Source organism: Besnoitia besnoiti, chromosome IV (genome assembly GCF_002563875.1).
Source record: "Besnoitia besnoiti strain Bb-Ger1 chromosome IV, whole genome shotgun sequence".
Taxonomy (NCBI): Eukaryota; Apicomplexa; class Conoidasida; order Eucoccidiorida; family Sarcocystidae; genus Besnoitia; species Besnoitia besnoiti.
Genome location: NC_042359.1, coordinates 2152866 through 2164734, shown reverse-complemented (window position 1 = coordinate 2164734; position 11869 = coordinate 2152866). Strand labels below are relative to the sequence as shown.

Here is an 11869-nt window from a genome sequence, read left to right as displayed (position 1 = left end):
GCAGGGTACCGTCTTCCCCCCCGCCGAACCGGACGTTTGTGGCGTCCACATATGTTCTGGAGTGCTCGTCTCTGTTGAAGGTTAGCTTCTGCATCACATAAAAAGAGGAGGCGGCAGAACTTGGGAAGCCACTTCGCTCGTTTCGGTGCGGAGATGTGCTTACGAGAGATTGTTGCGTGCTCGATGCTCAGAGACAGGGTGGGACGTGAAGGGGTGCGGTAGCGGGATACAGTCGGGAAGGCTTGTCCATTGTGTTGCTTGCATATTTCATACAGAGAGCTTTCGTTCCTTGTTGGTGATTGGCCTAGCAACGCGCAGTCTCTTCTCACCCTTCACCTTGGTTGCGGCTGAGAACCTTCGCCGAAGGGGCACTCGTTGCTAAGTATTTCGCCGGGAGTGAGTTCACACTCGGCATCTTGTTTGTACGTGTGTGCATGTATTGAAAACAAAAGAGGGTGCCTTGTGTAACTTGAAATTCGAGACGTCCTCTCGTTTTCGGTCGGAGAACATGTCGGCGCAGCGTCTACAAGCGGCTCCGCGGCACCAGCCGTGGGGAGCGGACGCGGGACACACTGCAAAAACGAAGGTGGCTGACAGAGATGTTCTTTATGATTTGCCACTCGACTCCTCCGGAGGAGATCAGACAACGAATGCTGTGTTGCCTGTTTGTGGTGAAGACAGAGTTTCGGCGTCTCATTCTGGCTTCACATCAGTGGCCACAGATGGAGGCGAGAAAGGTCGATGCACGCCCGGCAGTATGTACAGGAAGGGACAAGACGATAGCGCCTCACGTGGACAGCATCTCTGCAGTCTTCAAATAGGAGCAGAGAAATCGGACGAGCGCGCGGATGCGTTGCAGCATGCGGCAGACGGGGCGCAGCAGCAAAGTCTGTTGGTGCCGTGTTTGGCCGTTTTTTCCAGCAACTATAACTTCACGGTTACCTCCATTGCGTTGTTTTTGATGAACCAAGACCCGGTTTACAAGGAGGCAAGTGAAAGCGTAGTGGGCAGCAGCACGGTGAAGATGCTTTCGTATGCGGGGGCCATTGTTGGGATGTGTACAATGGGATACTTGGGAGATCTTATCGGGCGAAGGCTGGCTATGATCTTCACTCTTGCTTTGGTTTTCATAGGGGCGTTTCTTTCATCAATTTGTACCTGGGGAAACGGCGTCACAGTCCTCGTTATAATGGGCGTATGCAGATTTATTCTTGGTGTCGGTTCTGGCGGTGTCTACCCCCTGTCGGCTGTGAGCGCAGCAGAAGGCGCTGGCACAGAGAGATCTGAGGACCGTAGCATGCGAGTGTCGTGGGCTTATAGCATGAATGTTCCAGGGATTATGTTTCCCTATATAGTCGCGCTTGTTCTGTGGTCTGCTACTCACAATGTGGACACCTGTTTCCGTGTCCTTCTTGCGTTTGGTGCGCTGCCCGCCCTGCTCATCTGGCTACCCGCGTGGCGAGTGAGGGAGGAAAGAAACCGAGTGGCCAAGGATTTCGGAAAGCACCTGGTCGGTGTCTTTGTCAGTCGAAACTATTGGCGGCAGCTTCTTGGCACCGGCGTATGCTGGTTGCTGTACGACGTGACCGCCTACGGTATCTTGCTAGTTCAGCCAGAGATCACACAGTCGATTTGGGGCGATCGCGTATCTGTCACGGATGTGATTTGGCAGAATATCATTTTGAATGGAATGGGGATCCCCGGATGTTTCATGGGCATTCTTGTCCTCAAGCAGATGGGTGTGAAATGGCTGCAGTTCTGGGGATTCATTGGTTTGGCTACTTCTGCCTTCCTTCTAGCCGGCACTGCTCACGTGCTGCGGGGTAAAGCGTGGGCTCAGCTTATTCTTCTGTGTACCGTCAACTTCTTCATCAACTGGGGCGCATCCATCACCACATTCATTCTCCCTTCCCTTGTTTTTCCTCCGGAAGTCCGCAGCACGTATTCGGGAATCAGCGCGGCATTGGGCAAAATCGGCGCAGTCGGCGGAATCTATGCTATGAAAGCAATCCTCAGCGCCGGTGGTCTCATGCCTATGATGATATGCGCGGGCCTCCCCTCCCTTGCGGCAGCCGTATTGACATGGTTTTATGTGGATCCTGTGCCGAACACGCTGCGCAGCTCGTTTCTCCAGAGTTTCGGAAGTCTCGGAGGGGCATGCCCCTTCGTGGACTGTCGTAAATCTCGCAGGGGCTCGCGGACGTTTATGTAGACGCAGTTCCAGTGACACGCTAATGGGACTACGTGGGCTACCGAGTGGACAGCATGGAAAAGAATAAAATGCCTCGTAGTGGAACACGGGAGGGCTGTCGTGCTTGCACGCAGAATGTCTAGCTCGATACGTTTGTGTGCACACCAGCAGGGGTTTTTGTACTTTACAGTTGTGCGCTGTAGTCACCGTGAGCAGAAGAGAAACGATGTCTTCTTCCGATTGAGTTACACGTAATGGTACACCACCCTCTGCGATATGTTTCGCGTTTTGACCGCGGTTTTCGTAAGCATTGTTCGCGCCGTTCATGAGGCAATTAAGGTTCCACCGCTTCGAGTCTTCCTTTTCTACAGCCGGGCTCCTTCACATAGTCGCTTGCAGCGGTGGCTTCCGTCGATGGCGAAAAACGGGGTATCAAATCTAGAGTGCTGTTGTATCGGCGGGGGTCTTCCATTGCCATTTTGAGGGGACGGGATCGGCACTGCACAGAATGATTGCTAGATCACGAGTGTTGCCCAGCTAACCTGCGAGTTTTCTGTGGATGTTCCCGTTGTTGTGATACGGATGAGCAAGCCGAAGCGTGAGAGTGAGATGTTACCGCGTGACGCGCTGTCGTACTGCTCTTTTTGACGCATTTCGGCACGACCTATTTTTTTAACACAGTGCATCCTCAAGAAATGCCCTGTGACAGCGCATCCGGGGGGAGTTCTCGAACCTTGTGTTTACGAACGATGAACTTGAAAATTGTCTTGTTCCGGTGGCCCAGTTGCCCGAGACTGGTAATGCTCACTTGCATTACCCCGCTCGAGTGCCCCCGCGGCTCGTTCTGAGTCTGTTGAAGCGGTCTCTTCCTGCAGGCGTCAGATAGAAAACTATCATATCACTGTCTGAATGACGATTAGCTGTTCATGAGGCAGGTAGCTGCGCCCATCCAAATGAAACCAGTATACCAGGTGGAAGTCTTCGAGCGACATTTCGAAATAAGTGAATTGGACCCTTACCACGGAGAGCCTGCTGTCACACTCACGTACCATTTACTCAACAAATACTCGTGGTGAAGAAGGATGAATTGTGGCAGCATGTGTTTTCATATAAGTTTGCTTGGAGACTGACGCGTTACGCATGGTGACTGGCCTTAGCGCGCTGACTTGGCGCCGAAATGCTACCCTCACAATGCCGGCCTCACTTCGATGCCGAACATAGAATGCCAAACACCATGCCATACGTGGTTTCTGAGAATAGCATATCAAATGGCCTCTCGTGTTGATGGGCTCTTATTCGCCGTTTGCCAATATCCCGCTCTCCTCCCTGGTTAAGCAATCTTCGCCCACGACGCGGATAATTTGCATGCTGAACACTGCAAAACTTGGTATACCATTCGAGTCGGCAGGTTACTTCACGCGGCATGCTGCTTCACGTTAACTGAGCGGATCTTAGAAATGAATTCAGCGCGGCGGTTGCAGCTTGCGTGGTATTCTCGTCTGGTGCGTCTTTTCGTCTGTCGCCCTGTACGCTGGCCCACATCGTCTCCAAAACAGTCAAGCGCTATCCGAGTTTTTGTTTGTTACTATGATCCAGGGAACGCAACCCTTGTTTATTTGCTTGCCGCTTATCCTGCATGGTTAAATCTTTTGTGCTACGATTCCTCGCGTTTTGAGATATTAGCTCGTTCAGCGGATACAAACACAGGGTACGACGCCATACACCCCTCTAAGCTGCCTCAGTTGAATTTTCTCGGCGGTGAGCCTGATTGCCGACAACAAAAGGGACTCGCAGACCACGAATGAAGGGCTGCAATGTGCTGCAATGATGCCGTTCTGAATCCCTGCTACCAGGGTCGAGGAAATCAGCTGAGGCAATGCACAGAATTGCAACAACGTATGACGCAGTATCGCGGACCTTGTGGTCGAGAGGACTTACTTTCGTAGTCCGATAGTGCATGTGTGATTGTCTAACGTATACTGCTGCAATGCGGAAGCGCCACCTACGATGGCGTTCGTGAGGAGGCTTTCTATAGTACGTTAGGTTTGTAGAAGTACCTTGCTTGGCGGCGCCGACACTGTAGCACTCAAAGGCCGGAAACAAATCACGAAACCGCGTCACACCCACCAACTAGTCCCAGGCCAGACGCACTCTGAGTGCAGGGGGAAGATGCACGAGTCTTGCCTGCCGAGGTGGCGGGAAGCGTGTATGCTTGCGGAGACACAGAAGAACCCCATCGTGCTGGGCATCCTGTCGTTCGGGACTTGTGATGGAATTTGAAGATCACGGGTCAGGGGCACGATTAGCTGACCAGCATTTGAGTTTTAGCACCTTGGAGGGTTCGTGAGATCGCCTGTTCCGGGTTTCGAGATCCCCGAGTATTCTTAACGCCAGGGCCCGCAGCGGAGCTATCTTTAGTCCGCTACGGTGGCCGGTCGCAACGGCGGCTCACCTTTTTGAACCATTTGTTATAGGCTTGTCTCCATACACTAAGAATTTATCGGTAACGGCGCAGTCCACAATAGGACCGCCCGCGAGCTTCTGTGTTGCAGAGAAATCGTTGCAGTAAGCACCCCTTGGTGCTGGGCATACCTTGCCATACACGGCTTCTGACCAGCATTATAAGGATTTTCAATAGCCTGGGAATTCTGTGACTTGGCACACTACTGCTATCTAAACATGGGCTCAAACAAGGTGGAAGGCCCTTTGCAGCGTCAACGCGAGCCGGAAGAAGGATCGCCCGAGAATTCGGAATGCCCCTGTCTGACTGGCAGCAGGCAAGAGAGCTCCGATCTTACTTGGGCACAAGCACTCCCAATTTGCAATCCTCCACCTGCGTTGCCATGCAGAGAAGAAGTGGGCATTTCGTGTTCATCGTCGTCACCCGGGTTCGAGCCTCCTGAGTCTCCTCGTGGTTCACCTAACTGTAGACAAGGCCCTTACTTTCTCACCGGGAGTGCTGCGGCGTCCTTTCCCGCCCTACAGCCGTCACGGAGACTCTCAAGCTCTGTGGTCTCCCAGTTTTCATGCCAGTGCCGCATTCACGCCGCCGGAGTAAAATTGTGTACAGAGACAGCGGCCGCAGGAATTCATGGAGCAGACGGGGACCCGAGTTTTCTCCACTCCGCACATTTCCACGGGACGGCGCGAAGTGGACGGCTCGAGAGCCAAGATACCAGCGCAATTCGTCCTGGTCTGTCCGGAAGTGTCCCCGAAGCGGGCCCTGCAACACATCAAGAGGAAAGTCAAGAAATACGCGTTGAGAGAGATTGTGGAATCACCCTCGGTCGCGGAGGCGGCACAGAGGATTCCTGCCCATTTTCTGCGCCTCCGCCTCGTTGGGCATGCAGCTCCACACCTGCAGATAAAACTCTCACTTGCGGTGGAGCTGCACCTTCTGATCTCCACAGCAATCAGGTAAGTTGCACGGACTCATGTCTCTACTGTGTCACTCGTCTGGGAAGCATTCTTTCCAGCTAACTGGACTGGAGTTCCCAGCATGTTATGAGGAAAAGGCAATGCATAGCATTCGATGATATGCGTTCGCGTGTGTGAATTGGTGGCGGACGCAACGAGGAAAGGCGCGTGAGCCCTTCAATGTTCTGTGTGCTAACGCCGCTCACAGAAGCATAGCTCTTCTCTTGTCTACGAGAAGTTCTAGGACCGAAAATGCGTATTCACGCTATACATCCAGTGAATGGAAAAACATGCGTCACTGCAGTGCTTGCTAAGAGTCAGGTACTCAGATGGCAGTGGCGATACAGAGAGGAATCCGCAGTTCACAGAACGCTTGCGCTCCTGGACTGGACATGTGCTTACAAATCATGTAGTGGCATCGCTTCGTACATGCGTTTTGAGTTCATTATGCACTGCTCCGTGTAGTCTGTCGCGCAAGATGGGCCCCATGAGGGCGAACAGGACAAGCGGAACCACGCCAACGACTTAATTCGTCGTGAGCCCTCCGACGAACGGGCATATGTTCAAACGGAGTGCGTTGGAGGGGCAGACAACATGCAAGCGGACCTGTCAAACGGAGAATCCCTTCGGGCCTTGCAGGAGGGCATTTTGCCGCAGTTCTTCGGGATCGCAGCAAGCGCGCCGCGAGTGCCTTCCCTTTTTCTACCCTCCAGTATTCCTGAGACGGCTCCGCCACAAAGTTCCATCACACAGAGTGACACGCTAGCGCACTTTCAGCAGCGGAGCGTCTACACAGCCCCCCGTGGCGCCCCCTCTGCCGTCCCTATCAGGGGAGATGTTTTGCTCCGAAGGGAAGAGATGGATTTATGGGACGCTCAACTGCAGGCTCTCGAGGTAATAAAGATACATCTTTGGCTGCTTGCAGGTCGCTGCGCATTCGCTGCTTGTGCGGTAATTCCTCGGCACAAGGCACTCCGCGTCACCAGTGGTGCGTCGAGCTGTCCCCAACCGTCTCCTGTCCCAGGCTCTGTCTCTGCTGCTTCCGACTTCACTCTCCGTCTGTTGATTTGAGCGCTTGAGGCTAAGGCACTGCACCACAGCTGTGAGCAGGATCACACTGGCGGCTGAGAACACAAGTCTGAATACAATATGATCTGTGAGGAGGGGCTGCTGAGCGTGCCGACAGAGAGATACAGAGCCCTCCGATTCAGATGTAACCGCACTCGAAAGCAAGTCGCCAACTGGTGCTTCTAATGCGCAGCTTAGATGCCAGAAGACGGGCGACCTTTTGCGCCAGAAAACGGCAGAGGCTGCGGCAAACCATAAGAAATGGCTTCAGGAACGCCGGACAAATGATGTAAGACTCACGGAAAGCGGCCTGCGATCAGTTGAGAATCAGACGCTATTCCACTAGGCCGCAACATGCTCTGGCACATCAGAGTGAGTGAAGATGACATGCATCGCATCAAAAAATTACCCCGCTGTGGAAAGCCTCGAAGCACTGCTGACATTTCTGCAGGTAGCTCTGACACTTCCTTCCTGCCTCACGTAATTTTGCCTTCAATCACAGGAGCTGACTACACGAATTACGCAGGACCTGAAGACTCGGCGGATCCTAGAGAGTCGTGTTGCTGTGGTAAGCGTACCACAGCAAAACAAACTCTACGCTGCCATTCAACGGCGCACCTTCTTCGGTTTTGTATTGGAGAAAGGAGATCAGCGGTGACTGTAGCATCCCAGAAACTCAAACCGGTGACAACAGGGCCCGGAGATATGCAGCAGGCAATTTCAGAGTGCTGCCTTCGGGTAGCTGGATAACGGCTATCGGGAACCATGGACGATGAAACGAGAATCATACTACGTGCGACTTCTGGAGCGCCAGCAAACACTTGTTTTCCGCGGCCGATTCTCGGGTTCAGATCACTTGAAGCAGCTGACAAAAACATCCACTGATATGTGAGCTCGGTTGGCGCTTCTGCAGGCACAGCGAGAACTGGAGGACGAAAAAGACAAACTGGGGCGCCTGCACAAGGACAAGAAAGACTTGGTCAGCATCCGGAAAACAGGGCTCTTTCCCGTTCGTGCGCGGGCGAAATCACTTCCGGAATAGTCACTGTCTGCTGCTGCCTTCTGTGATCCCTGTCGCCGTCAAATATCTCCATGACAAATGCACACACGTGCCCCGGCTCGCGTTGCCTGTATGGATATATATAAATATAGCTATTTCGGTACAGAGCAAAGTCATCGGCTTGTCGAGATGTGTATGCATTAGTATATAGACATTAGAATAGCCACGACGCACTTACCCGTCTTGAGGCCTCTGCACGCATAAAAAAAAGAGCATGCAAGCTTATGGAACGAGTGAAGAGGAGTAGGTTTGCTCTGTCTGCAATAGCAGGGTTTCTGCTTCGATGTCTGCATGCGTCTGCAGTGCCGGACCATAAACAAGCTGAAGGAAAAGCTATCTCAAAAAGAGAATGACTTGAACCTTCTCCAAAAGCAAGTATCTGCCATGGCTGATATTGCGCTTTCATTGGAGCATTCTTGGTGAACGAGGGAAACCGATACTGACCCCTCTCACGGTCACTAGAGGCAGGCTTGTAAAGCAAGAGGCCATACACCGACACACACGCAGCGACATACGTGAACAGCAACGGAACTGGTTGTAAAGGAGCCCAGTTATGAAGGGAAGACCTCACTCCGATTCCAGGTGGCGGTCGCTTGCATGCATTCTCGTCACTGCCGATCTCCAGTTCCGGTCTGCTTCTCAGCCACGAAAATGGTGTTAATAACGCATTTCTTCGCGCTGTGGTTCTAGGCCGAGACAATCGAAGACGACAGAGCCAAAGCAGTGTCTAAGGTCAAGGCGTACAAAAAGAACCTAAAGGGAATGGGTACGTTTATTAGAGCGTTTATTCCAGGGTTTCTGGAGAACGAAACGGGGATTAGGGTCCTCTTCTGCCTCGGTCTGCTTCGCACGGCGCCACCGTTTCACCATTCTGGACTGCACAAAATTCACGCTCAGCAGTCCAGACAAAAGACGGCGTCGCAACGCCAGAGAACCCTACTCCCCTTTTTAAACCCGAAAGGAAGCCAGTTCTCTGTTCGTCATAGCGACGAGCTACTGCACTCGCTCACATTCGTTCGATGTCACCACGGACAGTGTCGGAAGAGCACCGCAAATAGATGTGGCCTTCAGCATTGGCGCCACCGTCCACTACGACGATGCGTGCAACCTCGTGCTTGCGCATGCGTGACCCCTCGCACAGGCGATCTTCAGAGCTCTCTAACTGACGAACTTGCAGCTGTAAGCGTCGACCCAACGAGGTGACTGCGCAGTCCGCATCGCATCATATGTGGATTGGCATTCAGCAAGCTATATATATATATATATATATATATATATATATATATATATATATATATATATATAGATAGATAGATAGATAGATAGATAGATAGATAGATAGATAGATATAGATAGATAGATGGATAGATAGATATGTTTTGTTCAGGACGTGCAAACATGCCTACTCAGACACAGAAACAGCATTTCGGTCTGAGTTCTCCGACACTCCGATGCCTGGGAGTATTGGAATAGCTGCAGCAATGCGGCGGTGGACACGTCATCGTATATTTATCGCGCACAACGTAGTCCGGATGCCAGCATGCGTAAGTGTTTCTCTTTTGCGCGTCAGCTGCCTTGAGCTACTGCGTGTCTAATTTGGTTTCTCTCGTGCCTCGACTGGATCCGTCCACAAAACCTTTCCCACCCGCCCCTGAGAAATGTTCCGGAGATGCACACGAATATGAACAAATAAATAGTGACGACGAGCACCGGTGTTCAACACTAATTTCTCTGAGCTGGTCCTTGTGGGACGGGTTTGATGCACTCCAGCGAGGCTGCACGAGCGCTCAGAAACCGGATGAATGCTTTCCGGGTTGAGTTGCTCGGGCGGTGTTTACCCCCTCCGGCTGCGTTAAGACTCCGCGGTCTAGGCTTGACCGTCTGCGGATGTATGCGGAGGGCCCGAAGGAGGCGAACACAGGTTTCACGCGCCCAAGCTCTGTTGTCTCTTTGTCAGGCCCGTCTGGCAAAGAAAGAAGCAAAAGACCTCTTCCGGCAACAACTCTCGAGCATTCAGAAGGAGCAAGAGGCTCTGAGAGAAGAGGCCGCACAACACCGGAGCGTCGTTCAGGTCAGCCTCGGGGAAGGTGTTTCGCGCCGGACTACCTTGAGAGCTCGCGGGACGTGTGAGACAGAGAAGTGGCTTCTACTGCTTTGCAGTTCGGGAAGATTCAATACTCCGCTTGTTCTGAATATGGCGCCGACTGACACGTTAGTACGCTTCACGAAGGTTCTGCGATGTTGTAAATGTGAGAACGCAGACAGTGTGCGAGCAAGTACAAAACCCATTTCCACATAGCATTGTGTGGCAGGCAAACTCCAGGCAGCGTGTCATTTACCAGTAGACACGTCATTAACCCTATTTGTTAATAATTCGCTTGCATCTTCGCGACATATCTCAGGGTTGGATGGAGAAAGTCACCGAACTCCGGCAGGAGGTGAGGCTCTTCACGTTGCCCCGAAGAGTTCTCGGGGAAACGAGGGAGCACGGCCAGGATACAGTGCGCCAGACGCGGGCAGCCACGGCAGCTCGACATGAACAGTGACAGTGCTTGACAAAGCCTGTTTTCTCTGCGGCGATGCAAACATGCAGCCGTCGGCGAAGCGTGTTAACCGGGTCTTCACTGGCATTTTCACGCGCATTTACAGTCATAACCAGAGCTACGGACAGACGTATTCAGAGAAGGGAGAGCAGGGCGGCGGCTGTTGGCGTGTGAGGAGCGTGAGCCTGGATCTGCGTTTCCTGACGCGAAGACACAGAACGCATGCGACTGCAGGAGAACATGCAGGCTATCTCAAGCCTACAACTGTTGGACAATTCTTACCTCATGGCATGTGCTAATACAGGGTGACGCACTTATGGCTTCTCATGCATTTCTATACTGCACAAGAGCCGCGCGTTGGCACCACGCCTACACACATCACTTCTATCTGGAGGAGAGTCTGAAGCGACTCGGCACGGTCGACTCTGCCATCCAGATGGAAACTGAATCTGAGCAAATAATGCTGCGTCCTGGGAATCTTCCTGCAGATCGATGGAGCAGAAATGGAGAACCGACGGCTGCGGTGAGTCTGCTAGCCACTTAGAGAGGACGCTTCATTGCCCGCCGCGACAGGGATGTCTTCTCCGCCAGTCTGCAGCGCTACTACGGGGAGGAGTCTTTGAAGCCCATGCAGCCCTCACCCAGCTGTTGTAACTCCTGAACCGCCAGTATGAGGCAAGCCCCGGTGCTGGGGAACAACTCCCACAAGACAGCAGGACATGCACGTTGAACCATCGAGGCATATCCTACACACCACTCAGCAGCAATGCGCATCCCGGTACCAAAGCTGAAATCTGCTGTAGTGGCAGCTCGAGGGGGAGTGAGGGACTTCGCGGAAGAACACCGCCATTCTTCGGACCTGCACGCCCTTTTCCTAACAGAATAATTCCCTTCGGCGTTGCGCTGTAGAATGGGTGCAGAAGAGGGATTCAGAATCCGTCACAATGGAAGAACCAGTTTTAGGGGACGACCACAATCCGCGTGGAGGCGCCTGCTTGCAGCCGTGAGGGAGATAGCTATGTCGCCTGCCTTCGTGACCTCTCGCGATTCCTCTCAAGCAAGAACCTGCCGGTGCTGTTGGCTCAACGGTGGCGCTCAGTGCATGATGCATCTTCTATCGCCTCCAGAAAACAACTGAGTGAGATTCGCGCGGTTGCAAACGACCTTACGGTCCAGAAAGAAGAGCTGAGCGTGTGAGCTTCCGCCAGACGGCACACGAAATCATGCGTGCATGCGGAAATAGTCGCCGGACTGGAGGGCAGCCGCCGCTCCGCTGGGAAATCATCGGCGTTTCAGGAAGCAGAGCTAATAGAGAAAATGAAACAGCGGTAGCGAGGGGGGCTGTGAAGTGTGCAGCAGCCTTCAGAGACAAGGGAATGACCGAGCGTGATCGGGCTTCCGTGTGCGCCTCTGGTCTGCGGCATCAGATTTCTGCTAGGCACAGGACAGAGGTCACGTCCTCACTGAGAGAAAAACTTTTTGAAAGACGCGCCCGCCTTTTTCTTTCGTGTATATAATGCTATGCTGCCTGCCAGGGAACTGCGCCAACAAATGCAGGCGAATGAAAAGATACTTCAGCAACTGAGTAGG

At 52.8% G+C, this 11869-nt stretch overlaps 2 protein-coding genes across 2 annotated transcripts; both read left to right on the top strand.

Moving 5' to 3' along the window:
• Positions 1-508: 508 nt before the first annotated feature.
• BESB_054270 (transporter, major facilitator family protein) lies at positions 509-2212 on the top strand (the record flags this gene model as incomplete). Its single annotated transcript, XM_029363862.1, has 1 exon — positions 509-2212. One exon carries the CDS (start codon positions 509-511, stop codon positions 2210-2212), a length of 1704 nt encoding a protein of 567 aa, XP_029219785.1.
• A 3990-nt stretch (positions 2213-6202) lies between these two features.
• On the top strand, positions 6203-10823 carry BESB_054260 (uncharacterized protein; the record flags this gene model as incomplete). Its single annotated transcript, XM_029363861.1, has 8 exons — positions 6203-6502; positions 6870-6965; positions 7590-7655; positions 8427-8502; positions 8878-8915; positions 9694-9807; positions 10139-10174; positions 10584-10823. The coding sequence occupies 8 exons, from the start codon at positions 6203-6205 to the stop codon at positions 10821-10823; spliced, it is 966 nt and encodes a 321-aa protein (XP_029219784.1).
• Positions 10824-11869: the final 1046 nt, after the last annotated feature.